Below are 27,986 nucleotides of genomic sequence, written 5' to 3' on the forward strand. Positions count from 1 at the left end.
ATCCCTTGGAATGAGAGTAATACTCTCTCTCTCTCTCTCTCGCTCTTTTCTCTTCTTCGTTCTGTCTTTGCTTTGAGCTGTTCTCCCTGGACGAGCTGCTGCTGGAAGGATCCCATCTGGACGCCACTTGTCTAGGCTGTTGGGTAAACAACAGGCAGGCAGGGGAGGAAAAATGTGGCAATTGAGTATCGCAAGAGTTGAACCATTTGATTTATCTGTAAACAACCTCTTGACAATGGAATTTCCATGCATTTAGTCAACATTTGGCAAAGTTAATGGAGCAGAGTTAATGGAGTAGACATCAAGGCTAGTATGGTTCCACTTTCTGAGCGACCTTATTACTTTCATAACAGTCAACGAATGTCCTTGTCTGTGTCGTTATCTACTGTCATCACTTAAGTCAAAAATGTGACGTTTGAAACTGGAAGTCTATTCCTTTTCTTGTTCGTTCATTTCCAAGGGGACTTTTAGAGTTTAATGCTAACATTTAGGGCTCCCGAGTGGCGCAGCGGTCTGAGGCACTGCAGCTCAGTGCTAAAGGCATCACTACAGACCTTGGTTCGATTCCAGGCTGTATCACAACCGGCCGTGATTGGGAGTCCCATAGGGTGGTGCACAATTGTTGTTTGGGTTTGGCCGGGGTAGGCCGTCATTGTAAATAAGAATTTGTTCTTAACTGACTTGCCTAGTTAAATAAAATACAAATATTGTTGGAGTATGTGCTCTTGCTAAATAAAGGACCTTTACAACGTTGCCATTTAGCTTTCATTTACCATTCTACCAATCACCTTCTTTGCCCTGAATACATCTTAGTGAGTTCAGGAGACGTCACTTCATCATCAGAGCTGAGATGACCATCTAGCCATTGGTTTTCTCCATGATATACAAGTCAAACTGTATTCCAATTATCACTGTTTGCTGCAGACTACACTCACTTCTCCACTCTTTTCCATATACAGTTTTTCTAATGCTGCTTTTGCCTTGTTGCTGATCTTCTCTCCACCATGCGAGCCTGTGCTCCTGGAGGTGAGCTACTGTAGCTAAGTGTACAGCTCTACCATCAGAGACATGTGTAAGAGGATATCCCCCCACAGCCCGCAGTGCCACGGCAGACTCCAAGTATCCGAGCCAGGGACCTGGGAGACTGGAAAGCAACTTAATCTGAGCCCCTACAGTCCTTATATAAATTAGACAGTCAGTCAGCCTCAGCCTCCCACTCCTCTCACATCTGTCTGGGATAGAGATCAAGCTCTCTCAACCACCACAGGCTCTCCTTCTCCTCCTGCTCCCTCATGCTGGAGCGGAAGACGACGGACTGACTCATGGGGCCGGAGGTAAACAGTTCCTGGCCAATTGTTTTGGGAGACATTTTGGAAAAGGGTTAAAGGGTTTCATGCTGTAGGAAGGTTGCATCCTGTGTTACGTGATCATGGTCTCCCAGTGTTTTCTAGAGAGTGGGAGAATGTTGGCTATAAGTTGTTGGCTATATATTATAAGTTCAACTGCACAAATGTATACGCACACTTTTTCTTTCAAGGCTATCATTAGCTTTTAACAGAGGAATAGGTTAAAGAGGGCTTGGAGAACGATCTGGGCCCCATGTGATGCTCTCAATCCCCAATGTAAATACTTGCTCATTGACTCTTGCCATGTCAGCCTGCTCTATATATGCTGTACTCCTCTGCAAGAATGCCAATCTCTAAAAAGTGGTTGAAATATACTCACCAGATGAGCGCATGGATCACGATCATTGTCCCGTGTTCCAGAGATTGTTATTTATAGGCTTAATAACTGCTTGGAAAACGATGTAATAACTAATTGACTCAATTGTTATATGATATCCTGCTTTTAAACCCAACAGTGTCTACATTTGATCGTTATCAGTGTTTAAAATGGTTGGTATTCAGCAGAGTAGAACAGAGTGGGTCAAACCTAAAGCTTACCATTTGGACCAACAAAACTTTGCAGTTTAAATCCCCAGTAAGTAGGCTTTCTCATTCATACTTTTCAGAGGAATGCAGCATTATCACCCTGGTTTCAGCTAAACCCAAATACCTGACAAATAGGCATATTACGTGTCCTTAATTAAACAAGAAGAAATGCTACAAAACAATTCAAATGTGGTAATTTTGAGTAATACAATACTTTAAAAAAAAATCATAAAGAGGTATTATTAATAGTTGAACAATTAGTAGGGCTGTAAGTATACCCTGGGATGCATATTTTATATTACAATTGAGTAGGGCTGTAAGTACGTTTTCTATCACAATTGTACATATCATGTAGAATTCACTTGTAGAAGGGACAGCAACAGGTTCCCCCATTGCCGTGGAATGGCAGTGACCATTTAAAGTAAAACATTTCAACCTTGAGTCATGTTTATGTGGCACCTTGATAAAGAGCTGAGTCTCCACAAGCCCTCATTGCATAAAGATGAGATCCTTATGTGACTCTGTGTGTGTGTGTGCGCACGCACATGTTTGTGTGAATGTGTATGTCAGAGTGTGTGCGCTTGCGTGCATGGAGTGAATGCGTGTGTATGTTCGTGCATGTGTGTGTGTGTGTGTGTGTGTGTAGGGCAGATAATGTGGGGTACAATAGAACACAAACAGTCTTGGTACTAGTTACCGCTTGTTCATAATTTTGAACTCCCAGATACCACAAAACACCTGTAGGCACTGTTTAGACTGAGAGATGCAATATGCATGTACGTATATAGCAGAGCAGAGCAGAGAGTTGAGTGTGATCATTTCTTCTCAGAACTGGTACGGTTAAAGTGTGATGTCCAGGATAGGAAACCTCTGTAGCTGTACTGTGACAATGACGAAATGCAAAACATTGATGAGTTCACAGGCCAAGTAGGTAACCATAATGTCAATGATGCAGGTCCTACCTCAGGAATGCAAACACATTTCCTCCATCTACATCTCTTAGCCAACCAATTCTACACAACCCTCCTCTCAACAATGTCAGAAGCAATGTCGGAATGAGACATCGCTTGTGAAAAACGGTGCATTGTACCACAAGAGACACAGCTTGTGGCACAATTTGTCAAATGAATTATAAACAAACTGTAGCTCTTAGTTGTAAGAACAACAGGCAGATTAAACATGATGATCACGGAGCTTCACTCAGTGTCATTACCTATTACGTAGGATGGTTAAATCAACTGAGACGTAATGGCTAGTGATTTCGCAACCCAATATTTGAAAGGCTGTTATTTTGGCTCTCCCCAGTCATGCAGATGAGGGCGGTTGAATGACCCGAGTGTGTTCCCATCACAGTTGGTCCCTGACATCCACTCTTTGTCTGACCACAGACTAATAATTCAACACTTTTATGGGTCTGTGTATGTTTTTATTGGTCAAAGGGGTCCTTTGATGTAGAGAGGAAATTATACAAAAGGCAAGGCGAACAATCATCCATACACAGACAGGCCTTTGTGCTCTTTTGATAGCCGGATCACTAAATGCTTCGTTAATCATGAACACCTTTTGTACACGGCCGTGACTAACCTGTGTACTGTGCACTGGCAAGTCAAACAGTCCTGCACTTTGGACTGAGATGTTTGGATATACAATACGGAAATTATTAAGTAAATGGGAACAACGTGCCATATAAGGCAAGGCAAGCAAACAAATAAAGTCTGATGCTGAAAAAAACAGTATAAAATTGTATCTCTCAAGCTTCTTTCATGGGGAAGTGAGGGGTTATAATTCTGGCATGTCCTTTGTTTACTCTCTGACTTACACAGTTGTAAGCCTTTATATTTGTATCATTGATTCATAATGGGCTATACTGGTATTATCGACACTTAGGTCAAGAGCTTGTTACAAAACCTTGGTATTATCGACACTTAGGTCAAGAGCTTGTTACAAAACCTTTGTCTGATGTGACAGGTGTTACGCACTCAAGCAAGTAAGAAAATTAAAGCCTCAATATGTAACTTTTTGGGTGACCCTACCAAATTCACATAGAAACATGAGTTATAGATCTGTCATTATCATTGAAAGCAAGTCTAAGAAGCAGTAGATCTGTTCTATGGGCGCTAATTTCTATGCTTCCCGTTCTTAAGTTTAATTTTTGCATCTTTTACTTTCAGTTTTATACACCAGGTTCAAACAGCTGTGAAAAGACATTTCACAGCGGTTCAGATGGTACAATGATTTTCTGAATTCTCTATGCTTGTTTTGTCACAAACTAAAATTAGGCAAACTATTTGAATTTTTGCAACCAGGAAATGGCAGAGCGATTTCTGCATAGTGCACCTTTAACCATAAGTCGCTAAATGAAATTATCCCATGCTAAACACATACAGAGATCAGATAATAATCAATTTGATGACAAATCAGCATGTTCAACAAGGCTCTGCGCTAAGCCCATAACTGCTTGAGGTTTGCACACACACCACAAAGGATCTGTTTGCTTGACCTTCTTGGCTCCACCAATTCACCAATTCATCAATGTGCCTAACCAGCTGACACTGTTTGTTCAGGTTTAGAGCCCTGGTTATTTGTTTTCCCCTTCAGTGGAGCGCACCCCCACTTGGTTGCAGCAGTGCGTAAGTGCTCCTCCACAGGGTCACCAACCTGGAGGCCACCCAGCAGGCAGTGCATCACCTGGAGATAAGAGATCTGATGATGAGGTCTAGCTGTGGAACATCACCGCCTTCAGAGGTAATCTACCATTTAAATGTGGCACTTTGATTGAGCCACCGGTCTCCAGATGTTGCTCTCTGTGTGTGGCACTTCCTTTTACACACCTCTGTATTGTCAAAGTTCCCCCTTAAGGACATCATAAAAGTATAATAACACGAGTGAGTAGGAAAGAGGAGTGACTTTTTCCAACAAGGAAATCAGTGAATAGCCCATGTAGCTTGACACAACTAGTAATTATCTGAAGTTCACAAGCTATAATTCAATGGCCTCATAAATAATGGATGACATTGGGTTAGATAGTGGATGACTTTGGGGCGGCAGGTAGCCTAGTGTTTAGAGCTTTGGGCCAGTAACCGGAAGGTTTTGGATTGAATCCCTGAGCTGACTAGGTAAAAATCTGTCATTCTGCTCCTGAACAAGGCAGTTAACCCACTGTTCCCTGGTAGGCCGTCATTGTAAATAAAAAATTATTCTTAACTGACTTGCCTAGTTAAATGAATAAAATAAAAAAGATAGCTTTTAAGCGCAAATAAAAACAATGCCGCTTGTATGTTTTGAAATCATTAGATGTTTTTAGCCACAAATTTTATATAACGCCATATATAAATTCAGAAAAGAATACGGACTATTTTGATTAGGTGAATTAAAATCCATAATCAAATGTACACAATCATTTTCACACAAACGCTTATAACAACTGCAGTAGGTTTATCTTCTTGTGCAGTAGTGGCAACAACGCTTCATAATAACAAAAACGGTGTTATAATTATTCAGTTTACCTTCTCTTGTGGCCTATACCATACCATATGCTATAATTATTGCGACAGCTTGGATTTTCTTGTTGGATCACAACCAAATCATCACATGCCCTTGTGCTACCTTTCGAGGGTGCTGTGCCTTTAAGTGTTTGCAACGCTCATTGAATTCACAGCGCCGTCGCTGAAAGTTTTTGAGGCCATGCAAGTAGGATACTCTGCTGTGGTTTGGATACTGAAGGAAGTGACCGGACTGAATGAGAATAAAAGAAAAAATATGAGGATAAAAACAGAGAAGCAACGTGCTGTGTTACGATCAAGAGAGAGTGTGGGATAGTACATCGCGCATGATTCTGATATGCATTGAAGTCGTTTTAGTTGTTAAAAAATATCTGTGAAATTAAAAGCAGAGATTGAAGTCTTGATCGAGGTTGGTTTACCTACTGTATGCGTTTGACAATTCACCCGAGTCGCGTTAATGTTTGTACAAAATCAAATCAATCACGGCATGAATTATAGCGTAAAGCATGGAAGACGAACAACTGCTTGGATTTCATATGTATATATTTTTTTACAAAGAATAGATCGCAAAGGGGCTACCTGTTGAAACTGAAATGCAACTAAATAATTATCTGTTGATATTGAATAGAGACGGTTGGATTTCACCTGGACTTTAGTATTTTTCCTCTGTCAAGTTCAGTTCTGCGTCTTCTGGAATGTTTGGGAGTTGTGTTCCACCGGTTTCAGCTCGGATAAATGCATTTCTCTGGGCACTAATATTTTTAACAACGTTCGGACTTTGTTCAGAGCTGAAAGTTCGTGTTCGTTTAGCTGATGGACAAATCACAGAGGAAGTTCTAGAAGCAGACAGTGAAAAAGACTCCATCACACTTGAGTTCAAACAGGAAGATGGAACTCTCATAACATTTGTTGCTGACTTCAAACAGGTGAGTGGCTGCAAATGTGTTTTGCCCCACACCTTCACTGTTTTGTGTTGGGTTATTGCCCAAATGACCACCTATGTTGCCAGCCTGATCAGAGGTAATGCAGATGTTGAATGTAGACTAATATACCTCCATGTAACTAACTTAGAAAATAGTACACCATAGCCTAATCGTGTTAGTGTAGCCTGTGTCATTTCAGTGCTGATGAGTTGACTCCCTGGCCATGGGCCCTCCTCTCCTCATGCTGGTAAATTCCTCAACATGCATGAGTGGATAATCTGAGGTGGCACAACAAACTGAATATTGAATTAAGCTCTCGCTTGTAAGGATCGGTTTAGGAATGCTATTCTTACTCTTTTGCAATACAACTCATGTCTTTACTCTGAGCCTGCTCAGTCCTATCAACACAGAAGGGCCTAGTCGGAGAGCAAGGACACCCATCTACTCCAGTGGTTCACAAACGTTGTTGTGCCAGGGACCGGGAAGCTATGGTCCTTCTTTCTTGCAGGACCAGTTACGTTAAACAATGGCTACATTTTAAAACTAGCACAAAATAACCGACTAAGCCTAAACCAGTGTCGGCTAACCGTAAGGGACCTGTCATGCAGTATCTGCAGGACCGGTGCTGGTCCATGGGCCAGAGGTTGAGAAACACTGATCTACTCACTGCTTCAGTGTGACATGTGAACCAGCAAACATGCAGCCTGTTTCCCGGGTGCCTCTGGTCACTGTGCACTACTCTCAGACACAGACCAAAGGCATGCGTCTGTGATTGTTGCAGTCGCACAGAAACTGACAGCCTGGCAAGAAGTGAAGGGGGAGATTTTCTAGGATTAAGTGGGCATGTCTGACCTTTTTTGATCTGTGGTATGGTTCACAAATCAAATGGGGAAATTTTGTGATTAAAAGAGGCCGTCACGTTGCCAAATCGGTGATGACACATCTCTGAGCACATCACACCATGGCTGCGAAGCCTGTTTAGCCAAATTAGCTACAGGCACTCTTTCCTCTTGGTTTCCTCTCTGTTTGATCAGTTCCACTTGGAGGCCTGCCTCTCCATTCCGTTTACATGTGGTTCTCATTTAACTCTCTATCTCAAGTATATATGGGAAGTTGGATCAACTTTGACTTCAAGCAGCCATGCAGAATTTACTGCTCAGATCCGCATATGGAAAGGAAAGCTCTTAAACAGGAGATAACAATGGGTAGCAGTAAATGGAGTAGATATCTATATCAATGGATTTGTTGCTGTAATGATTTTGTTCACGGGACCAGCCAGCTAGGTGTGTAGATGCTGTTATTATCAGTCATAGCCTCATGCCAAAATCCCCATGAGTTGGCATGGGTTGTGGGAACAGGAGTACTGTAATCTATGGGATCAGTACAACTATGAGAATCGGAATGAGTCATTCCGTGATAAGAAGAGGGGGGATGAACTGAAAATTTTACACAAACATGGACGTGTGGTGAAATGATATGGCTACCTAACAAACCACACCTCAATCTGTAGGAATGGATTATTCTTATTCTCCATTTGCATGAAAACGGCTGGAATGTGTATATTAATTTACCATGTTCAAGCAAGCACTTGACCCCAAAATGTAGCCCCTGATTCCCAAAAATTACATTTTACTAAAAAGGGAGATGCAATTGCCAAAGTCTCTACACTAAAATCAAAAGACCACTGCTTTACATTGAACTCCAATGTTGTGGCACATTCAGAATTACCCAGGTGTAGCAGTTACGATAACAGAACTAGAGCCATCATAACAGTGCTTTTGCCAACCTGATAACAAAGTAGGGCAGGGTACCCCAACTGAATTTGGACCTCCAGTGTTTTTTTTCTTTATATATAATGATTATGTGTGTGTGTTGTTGGACTGTAAAAACACCAGCAAATCAGCACTAAGTTATTTGAATTTTGTAAATCTGTTCCAAAGTATTCCCATGCATAATAGAGACAGAAACGGTATGTAATCATGTACAAATGTAAGCAAGGTTTGAAATATTGATTTAGTTAAATATTATATCAGTTTGGGCTTCTTGCGGTCTATTTGCAGTTGACAAATTATTTGTAATTATGTTCCGGCCCCCTGACCATCCTCTCGGAAAAAAGATTGGCCCGCGTCTGAATCTAGTTGATAATCCCTGAAGTAGGGCATCATATTACAATTCTTGCATTTTTAAGTCTCTAGTCTAAGACGACCTAATGTAAAACAAGTGTAATGTTACCTTGAATGAAAAGCAAAACCTCCCCAGAGTTTCACTTCAGGGCACAACCTCCAGCCCACGACACGGGTGGAATAAAATAGTTTGTCCTTCCTTTTTGAAGACAATCAACTGGGAATGTCTAACATTTTTGAGGGGGAGAAATATCTGGGAATGGTCACGATGATGCAGGCCAGGCCCGCACACACTCATCAGTGAGAGAATGTTTGTGGTCTTTCCCAACAGTTTGAATGTGAACCACAAAACTAGCTTGTCTGTGTCCCAAATGGCACCTTATTCCCTAAACACTGAGTATACCCTTTCCCCTCAAAACAGCTTTAATTTGTCGGGGCATGGACTCTACAAGGTGTTGAAAACGTTCCACAGGCATGCTGGCCCATGTTGACTCCAATGCTTCTCACAGTTGTGCCAAGTTGGCTGAATGTCCTTTGGGTGGTGGACCACTCTTGACATGGGGAAACTGAGTGTGGAAATACCCAGCATTGTTGCAGTTCTTGACACAAACCGGTGCACCTGGCACCTACTATCATACCCCGTTCAAAGGCACTTAAATATCTTGCTCATTCACCCTCTGAATGACACACATACGCAATCCATGTCTCAATCCTTCTTTAACCTGTCTTCTCTCCTTCACCTACACTGATTGAAGTGGATTTAACGGTGACATCTATAAGGGATCATATCTTTCACCTGGTCAGTCTATCATGGAAAGAGCAGGTATTGTTAATTTTTTGTATCCTCAGTGTATATAGGGAAAACACCAGGAGACAACAAGCATACTATTTACACAAGGGAACATAATATTATTTACAGTACAGTTAAATTGGATCTTTAGAAAGAGGATACAATGTTTTTTTTAAGCTAAACTTAGCTTTTTGCCTGAGTAACCTCTTGTGGCAGAGCATTCCATGATGACATGGCTCTATACATAACTGAGCAACGCATTAAATCTCAATTTTTGGGTTTGGGTACCGCAACGAAACCATAGTGGCTTGTCTGGTGGGGTATGTACTCTATATATACTAAAGTATACCCTGGTTCGAATCCAGGCTGTATCACATCCAGCCGTGATTGGGAGTCCCATAGGGCGGCGCACAATTGGCCCAGCGTCGTCTGGGTTTGGCCGGGTTAGGCCGTCGTTGTAAATAAGAATTTGTTCTTAACTGACTTGTCTAGTTAAAGGTTACACATACACACACTGACCAAAACGTTATTTTGTTGGAGTTACGTATGTCCCCATTACCAGTAAAACATAATCAAAACCTATTTGTTTCACTTACTTGCTGTGCTGTTCATTTGTTCAGTCGTTTCATTCTCATCCAGGATTTCATCATACATGTCAAGCAGTGAAGTTTCAGCTCTCTGTCCGTGGCCTTTCTTCCTCGGTGCTGTCACTGTGTCCATTTCCATATTGTTCAGCTGTGTATGTAACATTTCACGTAAACCCTGTTTCTTGTCTGCATTGAAGTAGCGGTCCTTGTACATAGCATCGAGCATGGTGGCGACACAGTAAAGAGAGAATGCCACCGACTCGCTTGTTCACAGCCTGTGTTGGCAGTTTTGTTGAGCAGGCGTTTCAATGCCATGACAGAGGGCATCACGTATGCTGCAGGCGCAGTTGATGAGCTTATTTCTCGAGTCAGTTGTTCGACTGGAGCTAGCTAGTGTGTTCATGTTTCAAACATGTTCTCAAGTGCCATTGAAATGGCAGCAGCGGTATGATAACCAGCATATTCATGAGCATGCAATGCGACTTTCCTCAGTATGAAATCCTTGACGACCCAGTGTGCTATCAGACTTGGCATGCTCATGGGGCTGATATCGCTGGTCCAAATGTCACTCGTGACGCTAATAGCAGTGACGCTATTACTGTGCAACTCCGGTAGGGCAACATCTGAAAAATAGCTCACTTGGTAGTGTGGTCGAGCACCGGTACAATCGGCGAAAGCCAACATCACCCACAACAGAGAACGGTTGATTGTCAAGGGCAATGAATACCATTATCTTGGCATTAATGGATTTTGCCTTTTGAGTTCTCGCTGAAATCTTCTTACTCTTTGGATTGACTTCTCGACTTGTTGACTGCTCGATCCACACAGCAGACATTGTGGGCTAGGTTAGGAATGCTGGGTTGCACGTGTAGCGCAAAATTTTACGTGGCGTCATTACGTCATGTACCTACACTGACATTTAAAAGTATGGGGTCAGTTAGAAATGTCCTTGTTTTTGAAAGAAAATCACCTTTGTCCATTTTTAAATAACATCAAATTGATCAGAAATACAGTGTAGACATTGTTAATGTTGTAAATTACTATTGCAGCTGGAAACGACTGATTTAATGGAATATCTACATAGGCGTGCAGAGGCCCATTATCAGCAACCATCTGTCATGTCTATGGCATCATTAAATTTGAAGACTTGTTTTATCAAATCAATTCTCTGTAATTATTGTTACATGATTAAACTAATCATGTAAATGTAATTAACTAGGAAGTCGGGGCACCAAGGAAAATCTTCAGATTATAATGTTCTAATTTTCCTAATTGTCTTCTAATTAATGAATTATACTTTACCTCACGTTAGTCTCATTCCAAACATCGTAAATTGTTGGTTATCTGCACGAGCCCAGGCTTTACTATGAATTATCCATACATCAATTGTCTTAATCATTTATTTACTAACTAAGTAATCACAGAAATGCATAAACAAACACAGTAGATATGGTTACAAGGAAACGATAGGGGAGGTTCCCCAGTGGACTAAGCCGATATGACGGCTCGGCGGACAAAGGGAAGTGGGTGTGGACTGAGAAGGGCGGAAAAGACAGCCACTACACAGTTGATAATTATGTTAATTGAAATGCTAATCCTTTGCACTTGAACGCTCACTCATTCGGGAATAATTGCAAACAATATATATATATATATATATATATATATATATATATATATATATATATATATATATATATATATATATATATATATATATATATATATATATATATATATATATATATATATATATATATATATACACACGCCCAGTGTGTCATCGTGGCCTCTGTTGGAATCGTCAGTCCCCTCTGTTGGAAAGTTCATCCGAGCGTCTCTCTCGCTGCTTCCCTGAAGTCTTTCGTGGTTAGAATGGATACTTCAGAGTACCATTCAGAAATGTTCTTATAGAATAGATGTTTTGTCGGTCTTCGCATCCCAGGTTGATATAATTTCTAGCTGCAGACTAGTAATTAGTATCTAAGATTTGCTCTTATTCTGTCGGGATCGATATTCTCCGATTTTTATTTATTTTTTTCTCCGATTTCCAGCCGTGTAGCCAATGCTCCATGTGGTATGGTTAGGAATTCAACAACCATTACAACCTTAGCTTAAACTGAGGTTTTTGTGGTCTAAACTCAACCTGTGCCCCCTCTGTGTCCATCGATCTGAAGAGGATTTCTTCAGGAGGGGGTTTTATTCGTACCAGTAGAAAAGGGCTGTTCAATGACGCTAGATCATGTCTGTGCTCACGAGGGCAGGCCAATGACTTAGTTAAACTTTAAAGGGAATACAATTCTTTCACATTAAAGGTTTCACATCATATTACATTTCACAAATAGTTTCATTTTTACTCATTTATTTTATACAAGAATTAGATGCAAACACCATAATTGAGAAATGTACATATTCAGAGATAGTCATGTGTGTTTCCTGTCTTCTCTGAGGTCACCAAATGAAACACACTCGTCATACCCGTCCCTTTAGGAGTTTAGGAGTTCGCTATGTAAAATCCTTTGTTCTCTCTGTCTCTTTCTGCATGGCCCGGGGGAGAGGGTCTCCTCCAGGAATTTACGACCTGAGATAAGTGTGTATGTGAGAGAGTACCCAAAAAGGGCCACATCATGACGCATCACTCCTGTGTTCCAATGGCACGTTGATAGCTATTCCAAGTTTATAATTTTTAAAGGCTAATTGATCCCTTTTGATCCCTAGAAAACCCTTCTTATGTTAGCACAGCTGAAAACGGTTGTGCTGATTTAAAGAAGCAATACAACTGGCCTTTAGACTAATTGAGTATCTGGAGCATCAGCATTTGTGGGTTCAATTACAGGCTCAAAATGGCCAGAAACAAAAACCTTTCTTCTGAAACTCATCAGTCTATTCTTGTTCTGAGAAATGAAGGTTATTCCATGTGAGAAATTGCCAAGAAACTGAAGATCTCATACAACGCTGTGTACTACTCCCTTCACAGAACAGCGCAAACTGGCTCTAACCAGAATAGAAAGAGTGGGAGGCCCTGGTGCACAACTGAGCAAGAGGACAAGTACATTAGTGTCTAGTTTGAGAAACAGACGCCTCACAAGTCCTCAACTGGCAGCTTCATTAAATAGTACCTACAAAACACCAGTCTCAACGTCAACAGTGAAGAGGCTACTCTGGGATGCTGGCCTTCTAGGCAGAGTTCCTCTGTGCAGTGTCTGTGTTCTTTTGCCCATCCTTTTCTTTTTATTGGCCAGTCTGAGATATGACTTTTTCTTTGCAGCTATTTAATCAATTTTAGAATAAGGCTGTAACGTAATAAAATGTGGATAAAGACGAGGGTCTGAATACATTCGGAATGCATTGTATGTGTGACCGATTACTATAATTGCAGCTTATTTGTCTCACACATACACACTCTGGTTGAGATGAGCAACAGATGTTGGGAATATACCTGACACACTATCACTTTAAATTTACTATGCCTCTGTACCAACAATGCCACGGTCGTGTGAACGAGAGCATTAGCTCTCTCTTAAGTCTTTTATCTGTGTTCATAAATGTATTGTGTTTCACAACTCCCTTAGCCCTCAGGCTGTCTTATGTCTAGATATTCTCTCTTCAAAGAAAAGGTATTTATGATACGCCCAAACAGTAAGCGACTCTTGGGATGAATTGATTTATTTCTATCACACACCCACTTGTTTGTAAAGAGCAGCGAGCACAGCGGTTAGCCTTTTATGAGCAGACTCCCATTGCGATATATCTCTGACCCGTTTGGCAGCTGCCCATCCATTTTTATCCTTTCATAGCCATCGCATATCTCCCAGTAACCTTGGACAAGTAGTTGGAAACTTGAACAAGAACTTGGACCCCGTTGCAGCACAATTACCATTGCACCTTTTTTGTTTCCAACTTCTCATTATTATCTGGGTGGCTTACACGTTATTCGGTTGCTCGTGTGGGAATTCTGGGAAATTTCTCTCAGCATTTCCTCGTGAACATGAAGTTGGGTCCGTGCAATGCATCTGAAGTCAACTCGTTTACCAGATCTTATGCTTGACTGAGGCCATCCCACTTTGTCACTTGCACAAACTTGTCAGACTTTTTTTAAACAGGCAAGCAGTGTCACCTTTTCCAGGAACTATTGTGGTTTTAGGAATGGATGCCATACAGGTTAGAACTCTTGGACCACCGGGGCCATCCAGTGAATCCATCCACTGCAGTTGTGTAAGCTCCCACTACTGCACTGAGTCATATGGGAAGGATATGGACTCCAACTCCCACCATGTATTGATCCCTGTGTGGAAGATCTGCTCCACAGATAAGAAATGGGTAGTTGCTCAATACACAGGAGCTGCAGGGCATTTCCTCAGGATATCTTTTAAGGTTAGCAGACAGCCAGCATGCACACTAAAGAGGGGAGGTGTGGAGGAAGAATGGTGTCTAGTTTCTTTTTCTTAAGACAAGCTGCTTTCTGATGGTAGCCTTGTTTTGGTGTAGAAAAATAATTTAGGACGCATTGTTATTTAGTGGTTCACTCTAGGCCAAGTTTGCTGTTTTGGCAATTTTTAGCCTGCTGTTTTCAGAGCCTGTTCCCATATTTAAATATATATTTTTTTCTCACTCCTGTGGTTGTTGGCTACACAGCACAAACGGAGCCTTTCTCCCATACTCATTGTCCTCTACTCTGCTCTCCCTGAGGACTGCCTCCTGGCCCCGTCCACTAGCGGATGTCTTTATTCTGCTCTGGGTCGACAGGCAGATGTTGTGCTTTCAACACTGCTAATAATAAAAAGGTCTCACAGTCAAAGACCGGCAGGAGGGGAAAGGGCAGGCACAGTAACGCCGAATACCTTTTGAACTTTTCGCAATCAAATGCACCACAACACTAGACCTTTTTTTTATATTTTATTTTTATGACAATGGATATGATTTCTGCTTGGTTTAGCCTGTCTATACTCCATTTTTGGACTGCAGCTCAACAAGGAAAGCAAGCCACCTTGTAAAATCAACACTAAGAGATACGTTCTATCAGATATGGCCAATTTTCTATGTAATGTCAAAGGGGCCTGAACTCCAGTGTGTTTTTAAACTTATCAAGCAACAGATAATGGGAAAATGGCCATTCCTACACATTGTAGATGACATCATTGATAAGACCTGTTTTGATGGTGTTATTTATTTTACTTTAATGCGTCTTTTCTTTTCAAGGGATAACCAACTCAATCTCAAATTGAAGTTCGCTATGTTTATATTCAGGATCTTCCTGCCTGTCCTGTGAGGGTACTTTGGGTTGTCACTGTTGTGGTCTCCCAAACGTGATTGAGCTACGAAACGTATGATGGTCCATAAACAAATGTAATTTTACCATTTTCTTTGGGTCATAAAAATATACAACTTGTCTTATCTGCGTCGCACCATTTACAGTGCTAAAGTTTGGCATAAGGGGAAGGAAAACCTAGGTGGGCAGAACAATTACACCATGGAAATGATCAGTAAGTATTTGCTCAATGCCTGAGCAATTTGGATTCTGAAGAGGTTGCTCTGGATCTTGATGTCCACTGCCAGTTGCAAGATATGAACTCTGGGACAAAGGTGGGGGCTGGAGCTGTATGGGACTGAAGCAATAGCTGTAAGCAGGGGCGTTGCCAGCGTCGAGCCTTCTCATGAGCAAACTCATTTATAATGACTTTAAAGTTTTTAATTGTCTAGCTAACTGGTTTCCAATTGAAAGGATGACAAGGCTGTTCAACCTGTCTTGGCACATTGTAGATCTTAGTTAGTTCTTTATAAGTTCCAGCTTACTGAAGGCACGTTCACCTCCAGCAACTGTTCCAGGCATTGTACAGAAGAGTCGCGGTGCAATGCACACCTCTCCAAAAATGTTCTGTAGCTGCATCTTGTGGATGGCATTCAGGAGCTCTACAGGACGGAGACCATCTGAAAAAGTGGCACCATACCGTCTTTAATGTCGCACTTCATTTTCAAATCCATATGTGAGACCTTTGGTGTACTTGTTTCTCAATTTGTGGCAAGATAAGCAAATTTGTGTTTCAGTCATTTTCCTAAATGTGAGTATTGGTGAAAAACTCCTCGCATATAGCTGCAATCGTGTGGAACCGCATGTCCAAATGACTGATTTGAACTATCCAGAGCCACATAAAACACTGTTGTGAAATCCAGTGTCTGACTTCTGTTCATTTGCTATGTCATCTTCACTCTCATCAGGGGAAACTCCTCTGCTCCTCTACACCAACTAAGTGTGCCAATCAGTGCACTGACATTTTAAAACATTAGATAACAAATGGGCTTGGACTCCTAGGAAATGAAAGGCCAATTTTCTGAATGTCAAATGAGAAGCCATGTCTGTTCATTTTAGATATCAATGCAACACACTCCTCTTGTCAGGGATGTTGCTGAATGTTGGGTAAAACGCGTAATTCTATATAATTATGTGGTCATATTTCCGCTTTTAGCAGATGGGCTTATTTTATCATGTTTTCTCATAGCACTTGGCACATTTTAATTTAAAGCACAAATATGTAGTTCAAATATTAAAAGTGGTCACTGTTTTGGTAAAAAGCTGAAGGATGTAAATGTAACCACTCTCAAATTCATAAACAGCTATGGCTGCAAGGACAGACCATACATGATGTGTCAATTTATAACTTAAAATATATATATTAGAGTCAATCAATCTTATATTTTGGGCTGGGATGGGCTTCTATGAGGCAAAAGTAATATTTCAATATTCAATGGGTATAAATCATTATTTCAAAAGTCAAGAAATGGATGTACCAATCAGATTGCCCTTTTTAAACTTGTTCACAGAAACCCAGTTCCTGGTTTTGATAGAACAAAGCCCCTGATTTTATTTTATTTTTTATTACAGATTCTCCTGACTAGTGTACAATGCACACTTCAGTTTAGGGACATATTTAAACATGAAAATGCTTGAATAAAAATGACCAGCCGTACAGTTGTTACAGTCCTATCACACATGTGTCAACAAGTTCAGTTATCTTTGACAATTAAAATGACAGTCTTTTAGGTTTGGGCAACTGTGGATACAACCAGTGCCAGTCTCTGAAGTGCAAGGGAAGTAGAGTGGGCCAACAGGAAGGGTTGCACACACTCCTCACCCCATTAGCATTCCTGTATGTGTCCCAAATGGCACCCTATTCCCTACATTGGGCCCTGGTCGGGATACCATTTAGGACACAGGTCCTATCTATCGATTAGCTCTTTGGCCCTAGCCCCTTTTAGCTGTTTGCGAATCTGGATAACTAAATCAGACTAGTGGTGAAGCTTCCATCATATTGTTTCCACCTTACAGATGTACTAACATCAAAGAGTTAGGGCCAGAGGTAAATGGTAGGGAGTGAATTGGAGCCGACTATCTATGCAAATTGATTTGAGGTGGCCAGTAGCTTGTGCTCAGTCACCATCTGCTGCTAAAGACATTTGCCTTTGCCGACAAGGCATTTGCATAATGCACTGATTTAAAAAGAAAAGAGGAAAAAAAAACATTACCAACCCGCTTGCCAGATTTTTAAGTAGGATCTATCTTTTGATCGCTTTGGCTTTAATACTCTCTCGCATGGTGCCTTGCTCGTGACATGGCTTATTTGCATTCTGTCATCATATGAGCAGGTGTACTACTTTTTAGCCATTTTCTGACACCGCTCATCATTGGTTGCACATTTTCTCACTTATCCTGTAACCTGATGTCTGTCTTTTCTCGAGCGCACAGTGTTGCTGTGGTAGTTAGGCCTGGGACTGGGAGGGTGCCAACCTAGTGTGACTTGGCACAAGAGCTTCTGTTGCAGCCCAAAGTTAGGACTACTCCATGATCCTACTGGTGCTGTTGTATTTATAGAACAGAGGGTGTCCTCTTATTTGTTTTTAATAAATTATAGCCATTTACCAGGTTACTGAAACCACCCCCAAAATGCCATAAATGGTTTTAAAATGTGCCAAAAAAACATTTTTCTTGTACAAAAAAAAAACACTTACGTTTTCGCCTTTTTTAAATTCGCACACAGTAGGTCTCCAACATACTTTTAGAGCAGGATGTTAAATGTAACATATAGCTGTCACCCAGTCTTAACACCTGCCATAACACAATGCTGGGGTTGGAGAAGCCTTGGCTGCATTACCATGTCCTCCCCTTATACTACCCCCTGCTGCTCTCTGCCTGGGTTTCTTCCCTATGATGGTGGTTTCAGAGGAGAGGAGCAGTGCTGCTTTCCTGTAATTACCCTGAGTGTGCCTGAAGCAGTCCCTCCGCGGATTGTCTGGTTCTCCGCGGACTGTGTGTGTGAGAGATGTCAGGGAAGGGAGAGCTGATGAATGGGGGAGACGGGTCTGTGGCTTTGCTGTCCTCGGCTGGAACTTCTCTTTATGGCCTTGGGGCCGCAGCCAGATCTCTCGTTCGGTTGCCAACAGCAACAAAGTCGTGGTAAAACCTTCCTTCCAACATCTTCATTTTTCTGCTTTGTTCACATGAGTGTAACGAGATGATTCATCTTTTTGAAGTTATGGGTGTTAAAGTTCAAGAAGAACTCTTTGGGCACCGATTTGACTGTGTAAATAAACAGTGCTAGTGAAAGGAGACTGAATGTGAATTTATTTCCAAATCTTTCATTCTAATGTGGTTTAGTGTGTAACGGTGCAGATGCAGAATGAAGGATTCAGTTGCTTAACTTGCATTCCAACCTTGTTTCAAGGCTACTATACTGGTCCAAAACAGTATGGCACACCCTAGCAAAACGTTTTAAAAATGATAAATGAAAATCTTTCTTTCTTATTGGACAAGTCCAGGAAGTCCCTCTCTGTTTCAATAGTTTTTTTGTTTTTCTTCCGTATGGTGCGTAATGAACACGACCCAGATCCTTATGCAGTTGCAGTTACCCTGCCTCACAATCGGTCTCCCTCCTTCCCTCCCCTTCAGCATGTGAAGATCTTCCGGGCGCTCATCCTTGGGGAGTTGGAGAGGGGCCAGAGCCAGTACCAGGCCCTGTGCTTCATCTCGCACCTCAACCACAACGAGTTCATTCCCAGCGAGTCCATGGCCCGACTCAGACAGGTATGTGTCACCCACCGGGGTTCTAACCCAGGTCTCAGGTGCTTCAAGACTGTTAGTTGCTGAGTTAAAGGCATTAGCTCAGGGAGCTAACAGAAGTATTCAGGTCTCAGGCAAGTTTAGTCATTGCATGAGAGTGGATCCAAACCTCCTCTGCTACATATGCACTAGTAGTACAGAGAAATTAACTTTCTGAGTTGCTCTGTTTGAATATGTTAAGTGTATCCTTCCACTCCTTCAGGTAATCACTGATCTAACAACATGATACTTGCTAGCAAGAGGTTCCTATGTAGCTTCCACCTATTCCTGCTTTGTCAGATCAGTGATAACACCAAAGGAAGGGTACAGGGAATAACAAATAATAAGGCCAGTGGGTATCCTTGCTGGGAGTGTGGGGGAAGTGAATGAGCATTATCCCATTTGATAAAGTGACCATGGCGACATGACTGACTTTGTCCTGTGGTCCACCAGAAAAACCCTCAATCCATTCGCACGGCGGAGGAGAGGCGGGGCCTGGACCAGCTGACCATGAACGTGGCGGTGAACCTGAGCCAGGCGTGGCAGCTCAGCAGCCACATCCACAACATGTGCAGCGAGGCCCGGGAGGCTATCTACACCCGGGAGAGGGACGTCAAACATTGGCTGGAGAGAGGTCAATAGAATGAATATGAGGGCACATCGTCACACAGATTTGAATGGATTTTGGGCAACCGACATATACAACAAAATGCACAATGTGGACCCAGAGGATATCGCTTGAAAGTATTAACTAAAACGCTTATTTCCAAAGTGGTCCTCAATGGTAAAAACAATAACACATAATGATTTAAAAGTCAAAACAAAATTACGAACAACCGTAAATAAATGAATTTATATTGACTTCCTAAAAAGTGGCACTATTCACTGCACTTCTCCCTAACGTTAAAAATCTGCCATATTAAAACAATCTATCAATTGCACGTCATACCAATCCTTCAGATAATACACCTGACCAGCAGTAGGGGGCACAAGGGGCAGTGGAATGGTTTCCCTTACTATTACGACCTTGACCAAATTAAACTTTGCCTGCTTTTTAAAGCTATTTTTACTTTTTATTTGCTAGATCTCCAAGGGAAGTCTATTCCATAGACAAATGCCTACAGTGAGGGGAAAAAAGTATTTGATCCCCTGCTGATTTTGTACGTTTGCCCACTGACAAAGAAATGATCAGTCTATAATTTTAATGGTAGGTTCATTTGAACAGTGAGAGACAGAATAACAACAAAAAAATCCAGAAAAACGCATGTCAAAAAATGTTATAAATTGATTTGCATTTTAATGAGGGAAATAAGTATTTGACCCCCTCTCAATCAGAAAGATTTCTGTCTCCCAGGTGTCTTTTATACAGGTAACAAACTGAGATTAGGAGCACTCCCTCCTAATCTCAGCTCGTTACCTGTATAAAAGACACCTGTCCACAGAAGCAATCAATCAGATTCCAAACTCTCCACCATGGCCAAGACCAAAGCTCTCCAAGGATGTCAGGGACAAGATTGTAGACCTACACAAGGCTGGAATGGGCTACAAGACCATCGCCAAGCAGCTTGGTGAGAAGGTGACAACAGTTGGTGTGATTATTCGTAAATGGAAGAAATACAAAATAACTCAATCTCCCTCCACCTGGGGCTCCATGCAAGATCTCACCTCGTGGAGTTGCAATGATCATGAGAACAGTGAGGAATCAGTCCAGAACTACACGGGAGGATCTTGTTAAGGCAGCTGGGACCATAGTCACCAAGAAAACAATTGGTAACACACTATGCCGAGAAGTACTGAAATCCTGCAGCGCCCGCAAGGTCCCCCTGCTCAAGAAAGCACATATACATGCCCGTCTGAAGTTTGCCAATGAACATCTGAATGATTCAGAGGACAACTGGGTGGAAGTGTTGTGGTCAGATGGGTGGACTGGGTGGAAGTGTTGGCATCAACTCGCTGTGTTTGGAGGAGGAGGAATGCTGCCTATGACCCCAAGAACAACATACCCACCGTCAAACATGGAGGTGGAAACATTATGCTTTGGGGGTGTTTTTCTGCTAAGGGGACAGGACAACTTCCCCGCATCAAAGCGACGATGGACGGGGCCATGTACCGTCAAATCTTGGGTGAGAACCTCCTTCCCTCAGCCAGGGCATTGAAAATGGATGGGTATTCCAGCATGACAATGACCCAAAACACACGGCCAAGGCAACAAAGGAGTGGCTCAAGAAGAAGCACATTAAGGTCCTGGAGTGGCCTAGCCAGTTTCCAGACCTTAATCCCATAGAAAATCTGTGGAGGGAGTTGAACGTTCGAGTTGCCAAACGTCAGCCTCGAAACCTTAATGAATTGGAGAAGATCTGCAAAGAGGAGTGGGACAAAATCCCTCCTGAGATGTGTGCAAACCTGGTGGCCAACTACAAGAAACGACTGACCTCTGTGATTGCCAACAAAGGTTTTGCCACCAAGTACTAAGTCATGTTTTGCAGAGGGGGTCAAATACTTATTTCCCTCATTAAAATGCAAATCAATTTAGAACATTTTTGGCATGCGTTTTTCTGGATTTTTTTGTTATTCTGTCTCTCACTGTTCAAATAAACCTACCATTAAAATTATAGACTGATCATTTCTTTTTCAGTGGGCAAACGTACAAAATCAGCAGGGGATCAAATACTTTTTTCCCTCACTGTATATGGAAAACGTGCTCCTCGCAGTTCCGTTTACTCTTGGGATTTTACAAGACATAACACATGCTCTGGTATTGTGACTGTGTTGGTTATAGACCATATCAATGTGGTTTTTCATGTAGTCTGGGGCACGATCCTTTAAGATGTCAAGCATATGATTTAAGTTGGTCCACTCTGGACTCAAGGCAACAAGTCCACCTTCTGGAACTCCTGTATCCCTATGTGGGTCCTAGGGGAGACGTTCAGCATATACCTGATAACATTATTTTGCATGACCTGCGTTCTCTTTTTCAGCTTTTTTGATAGCCCACTATACCAAGCAGAGCAGGCATAATCAAAATGACAACTGAATCAGGGTTGAGACAAGCAGTTTAACTTTTTAATGTTAAAATATCTAGTGTTATGATGTAAATTTAATTTGTTTGCCATTTTAGATTTTTTTTAGCAGCAATCAGGTCTCCAGAAAGGGATTTATCTAGGGACACAAAGATAAGATACTTGTTTTAGATTCGTCCTCCTTGCCTGCACAGTTTACCATTATCTTGTCAGCCCTAAGCAATCTGTTTTGTTCCAAACAAAATCAATTCAGTTTTTACCAAATGTAGTGACAATTTGTTGTCAGACAACCAATCTCTAACAAAATGCAATTCCTTAACTCAGGGTCTCCTCTATGTAAACTGCATCCTTCCCTGATACCAGTATGGGTGAATCATCAGCATAAAGCAAGAGTTTGCACTTTACTGTATCTGGCATATCATTAATGTATATAAGAGAGGCCCTAAAATGTATCCCTGCGGTACTCCAAATGCCTCCGACAGAACATCACCAACATTACATACTTGTGTTCTGTTGGTCAGATAAGACCTAAAACAATTCACTGCTACATAATTTAGACCCATGCATTTCAATTTCATCAGGAGAATATTATGGTCCACAGTGCCGAAAGCTTTCTGCTAGTCTAACACCTGTATAGTTCCCCTTCTCACTTTCCTGCTTAATGTGGATATGGCAAGTATCAGTGGAATGAGCTGTTCTAAAGCCAGATTGTAGTTCATAAAGAAGTTTGCTCAAGAAGGTATCCCTCAAGTTGATTTTAAAAACGAATCTCTCAACAACTTTGGATAAGGTGCTGAGGATTGACACAGGTCTGTAGATTCCTACATTTGTTTAACTGCTCTTCTTGTGGAGTGGAACCACCCGGGTTGTTTTGAGATCCTTGGGAAATGTACCACTACTAATAAATGTTTACAATATGTTATCATTTTAGCAGTGACACAAGCACTATTCTTTGAATTGTGCAGGAAAGTTATCCAGCCCAGTTGCTTTGTTTATGATTAATGAGCACAGTAGTTTAACTTTGTCCTCTATTACCATGCACAGCTCAAACAAATAATTTGTGATACCTTTGCTATGGTAAAAGTAGTTAATGAAAGACTGGCCATAGTGTCCAGAGCAGAAGGGTAACTTCTTAACCAGAGATGAGGCTATAGTGGTAAAAAAAAAAGAATAATGTGCAACCTTTTGCCTGGTCATAACATAAAACATCAATATCCAGGCCAATACTACAGGGTTTTACATAAGGGAGAGTTTAAGCCAATGTCCATTTTAAAAAGTTCTAAAGTATACGAGGCTGATGTAAGTTGTCATTAACGGCATCTATATAATGTTGGGATTTGGTCTTATCAATTTTGTATCTTGCCTGGTTTCTACAGTTAATATAACCATCATAATCTTGTTGTAGATTTGTCCTTCTGAATCTGGCCAGGTAGCGATCCCTTTTCCTTATGAGGTATAAGATCTCGGAAGTGATCCATTTCCCTGACCGCTGTTTGATTTGAATTCGTTTCATCGGAGCATGAGTCGAGTGCAGACAAACAGATCGTTAAAAAGATACCAAGCTTGATCAACATCACAGTGTAGTACATGAGACCAATCCAAAATTCCAAGGACCTCTACATTAGCGTTTTTTTGAGTATTGTTTCATAGACCGTACCTTCATGAATATATTACCTGGCTCTAGTAGCATTATGGATTTCTTACGGGTACAGTAGGTTACCATATGATCACTAAAACCAATATTTAAGACTCCTGACTGGCAGACATTCTCTTGATCTGATACAATAATCAAATCCAAAGTTGATTTACTGTCAATACACACCCGGGTTGGCTCAACAATCAGTTGTTCTAGTCCAAATAACTGATTTTTAAAGTTATACAGGGCATTTACTAGTGTACTTTTCTTGGGTGATAACTGCACATTTGTATTAAAATCGCCGATAACACACACCAACAAGTATAGGACGACATTCAGGAAGAAGTATATCTACCCATGAAACCTCAAGACCATCCATTTTCAGATCTGAAAGAGGGTTAAAATGCCCATCATTCCTAGTAAAAACACACACGCCGCCACCGTTTCGGTCAATTGTATGAACGCTATAACACGGTAGTTCAACCTCATGGTTGGATGGGTCAGTTGAGGACGATGTCACAGTAAGTACTGCAGCTCGTGTGTGAGAAGCAAGGAATTTTAGTTCCTCTAATTTCAGCAAGGAATTTTAGTTCCTCTAATTTCAGCAGCAGGCTCTGCGTTCACATGGATAAAATGAAATCCTCTCCGGTTGAAACAGTCAAACATGTCATTTTCGGTGCCCGCTGCTGATACATCGACTATCTCATCTAGGTTGCACTCATCATCCCTGCTTGTGTCCAGCATCCCAATGTTTGGCACCGCATTTTAAACAGCATACATTGCAAACAAGCAAAATGTTACTTTGGGACTTTACAGCTTCATCATATGACAAGGGGTTGATAGTTCCACACTTTGTGAACAAACAAATGTCACAATCCACTGCATTTGAATTCCTTACTGTCTTACCACAGTTTGGGCATAGTTGTTTAGCTTGCTTTGAGGTGTTTGGGCCAGGACGGGTGTACAGCGTAGCAGGCTTAATGTAACACGCAGCCGGTCTCAGCGGTGTTTACTGTGTACCTTCCCCGAGCGGCTCAGCTGTTCCTGTAGGAAAGGTGATATCAGGTGCTGGTGTTGTGCCGAAAAATCTCCCCCTGCCATAACCCCCCCCCCTTCGCGTTCTTCATTGCTGCGACTTGCTTGCTAGTTGAGATTTCTGCTCTTCACTCCGTTGTCAGTTTAGCCTACATTTCACTGATCTCAGTAGCAGAAAGCATTTATGTCTGCAGTTTTCGGTTTGGCTATTTGTTTCATGTGTATGTGATGGTTCTAGCTTGTATGGCGCCCCTCAACGGTGGGTGGCTGCCCATGTCGTCCGTACATAAATCCGCTACTGATTTTATATTAGTCTATAAATCAATCTCTTTGCCAAAATTCGTCATCTCTCCCATGTGTTATTCGACTAGTATTTTTGAAAGTATAAGGATAATAATTCAGCTATAATTGTTCTGAAATGTATATTGCTTGCCAACATTTTACTCCCTCTGTTTAACATAACACACATTTATTAATTCGGTTTCCTATCCTGATGTGAAGTTTGTTCTATAGAAAGTATTTCACTCTGATGTGTGCCACAGAAAGTATTTGACTCTAGCCACAAAATTTAAGGAAATTAGAGGGGGGATTCTGGCAGGGGGGAGATTTTCGGCACAACACCTGTTCAGTTGCTCATGGCCGAAATTCACAATTTGAAAGCGAAGATTTCCATCCACGTCTTTCGGTGTTGGTGGAACGGGAGTTTAGGATAATCGCCATGTTTGAATTGTAGAATAAATCAGAAACGCCAAAGCAAAACTTCTGGCTAAAGCCATAATAGTATTGCACGTTGCGATATACATACAAACAAACAAACAAACAATACTCGAATAGCAAAAAATAAATTAAGAATCTGTTAGGTGAAAATAATAAGTCATCTGCAGTGGTGTAAAAATATTTTAAGGTAGTACTTAAGTAGTTTTTTGGGGTATGTATTTGACTATTTATATTTTGGACTACTTTTACTTCACTACGTTCCTGAAGAAAATAATGTACTTTTTACTCCATAAATTTTCCCTAAGACCCAAAAGTACTCATTACATTTTGAATGCTTAGCAGGACAAAGTGTCCAATTCACATCAAGAGAACACCCCTGGTCATCCCTACTGCCTCTGATCAGGTGGACTCACTAAACACAAATGCTTTGTTTGTAAATTATGTCTCAGTGTTGGAGTGGCTATCCGTAAATAAATAAAAATGGTGCTGCCTGGCTTGCTTAATATAAGGAATTTGAAATGATTTATACTTTTGATTATACTTTTGACATTTGATACTTAAGTATATTTAAAACCAAATACTTTTAGACTTTTACTCAAGTAGTATTTTACTGGGTGACTTCATTTTCTATTACGGTATCTTTAGTTTTATTCAAGTATGACAATTGGGTACTTTTTCCACCACTGGGGATCTGTATCTTTCACAGTCAATGTTTTGGCCTAGTGGCTTTTCTCAAGACAATGTACACATTAGTCCACCTTTGTGTGGGTGTGGAATAAAAGATGCAGATTACCTTTTCATTTTTGTCCTCCCAGCTTCTCTTTTTCATTTGGAGAGGTCAGCCCCTCCCTCGGTGAAGTATGATTGACTGGAGTGCTGAGCTGGAATAAAAGCCTGCACACAGTATGGCCTCCAGGAATTCAGTGCCCACCCTTGGTCTAGACCTTAATCACACTCTCGCTCCAAGTTAAATTCATCCAATACATGTTAGCTCTATATGTACACTACCAAACTAGCCCAGTTCTACTTCAATAACACTTAGTATTTGATAATGTAAAAAAATATGCAATTGACTGTAAAGTCAAACACTCTCTCCCTGATAGTCTGTTTTGCTCCTATAGCTCTCTTGCTCTGAGTGTATACATGGCACAACTTTAGGCAATCACTTTTTGTGATTGTTGATAGTTTTTTTTACGAGAGCTGACTGAAGAGCCCTGTGTCTTTTTTTGTTTATATTAAGTCAACCGTGTCTAGTCGTAGATAATGTACTACTGTACTGTAAAAAATGTAGCCTAATGGTCAGTGCCGTGCACGGTGAACCATCTGTGATTGAAAAGAGAGCAGCACTCTTTTGCATGGAAAAAGCTCCTTTATTACTAGCCTAGTCCCAGATCTGTTTGTGCCGTCTTACCAAATCCTATGGTCATTGTCACAGTGGGTGTTGGCAAGACCGCAAAAACAGATCTGGGACCAGGCTACCTTAGATTTGTGAGTCAATGCACTAATTGTTGCTTGCTGCACCTGTAGGAGTGGAGGGCTCCATGTTTGAGATCCTGCCCCAGTCGGTGGACGTGGTCCCGGTCCTGCTGTCGTGCCGCTCTACGAGAGACCTGTGGCAGCCCTGCTCCTGCAGCTTCAGCCTGCGTCTGGAGTGGTACCCCTGCCTGCTCAAGTACTGCCGCAACCGCGACACCACAGGCAAAGGCAGCCCCTACAAGTGCGGCATCAAGAGCTGCAGCAAAGGCTACCAATTCACATACTACGTCCCCCACAAACAGCTCTGTCTCTGGGATGAGGAGATTTAGCAGCACACTGGCCGTGCAGTCAGACCCCCCCCCCCCCAAAAAAAAAACCAAGCCAATGCTTTTCTTTTCCTCCCTTATTTAATTTGGATATCACGTTGGGGTTCAGTTCATCCTGTCGTGAGATAATAACAGTTTGATGCCTTAAATGGAACAGTTTAGGTTGAAATTGAGACCAAAGCTATACCCTCTCAATGACTCCTTTGACATTTCCTATAGTTGGGATATGATGCTGCCGAAGTGTCCAGGTACATACTGTGCAACCTAAAGTTACTCTCACACGTTTGTTACTCACACGTTTGTGCCCAGCTAATAGAAAATGACTACAAGAACCTCCTCTCATAAGGACACGTTTATGCATACGGCTGGACAGTGCAGCTTCTTTTCTACATTTCTTGCCCAGTGGGATGACTGGTGAAGGAACAATGTTCCCATTATGTTGTCACAGGAAACCGTGGGATGTGAGATCGGAACGGTCAGTTGGACAGTGACTTATGACGTCATAAACACAGCTTTAGCCAGCTCTCTTCCTGGTCGATGGCAACTCGGGTTGCAATCAACAATGTTTCTCTGATGCTGGGATTATTTATTTGGTTGCAAGGTGAAGTTATTGAAGATTCTTATGTATAAAATGACTAATCTGAAAAGTTTTCTTTGATATAAACTTCATCACATTTTGTCTTTGATTTGTGTCAATTACAAGCTTAATTTCCAAAAATTCTGCATTTGTTAGCAATTAGACAGAATTGTAGCAAAACAGACAGATTATATACACAGTGTTATAAAACATTAGCAACACCTTCCTAATATTGAGTTGCTCCCTCTTTT

The 27,986-nt window shown here is 41.5% G+C and overlaps 1 protein-coding gene across 1 annotated transcript; it reads left to right on the forward strand.

Annotated features, from left to right (window-relative positions):
- The first annotated feature begins 5,493 nt into the window (after nucleotides 1-5,493).
- oafa (OAF homolog a (Drosophila)) lies at nucleotides 5,494-27,841 on the forward strand. Its single transcript, XM_029714461.1, has 4 exons — nucleotides 5,494-6,360; nucleotides 18,799-18,933; nucleotides 19,402-19,582; nucleotides 26,884-27,841. Exons 1-4 carry the CDS (start codon nucleotides 6,130-6,132, stop codon nucleotides 27,159-27,161), a joined length of 825 nt encoding a protein of 274 aa, XP_029570321.1. The 5' UTR covers nucleotides 5,494-6,129; the 3' UTR covers nucleotides 27,162-27,841.
- Nucleotides 27,842-27,986: the final 145 nt, after the last annotated feature.

This window comes from Salmo trutta, chromosome 26, assembly GCF_901001165.1.
Source record: "Salmo trutta chromosome 26, fSalTru1.1, whole genome shotgun sequence".
In the NCBI taxonomy this organism is placed as follows: domain Eukaryota; kingdom Metazoa; phylum Chordata; class Actinopteri; order Salmoniformes; family Salmonidae; genus Salmo; species Salmo trutta.

Bases quoted from the DNA above. Each gene is read 5' to 3' on its own strand.
- oafa (XM_029714461.1), top strand. From the start codon at position 6,130: ATGTTTGGGAGTTGTGTTCCACCGGTTTCAGCTCGGATAAATGCATTT. The intron at 18,934-19,401 runs GTATGTGTCACC...GTGGTCCACCAG, and splicing joins CCATGGCCCGACTCAGACAG to AAAAACCCTCAATCCATTCG. The intron at 19,583-26,883 runs GTCAATAGAATG...CTGCACCTGTAG, and splicing joins CAAACATTGGCTGGAGAGAG to GAGTGGAGGGCTCCATGTTT.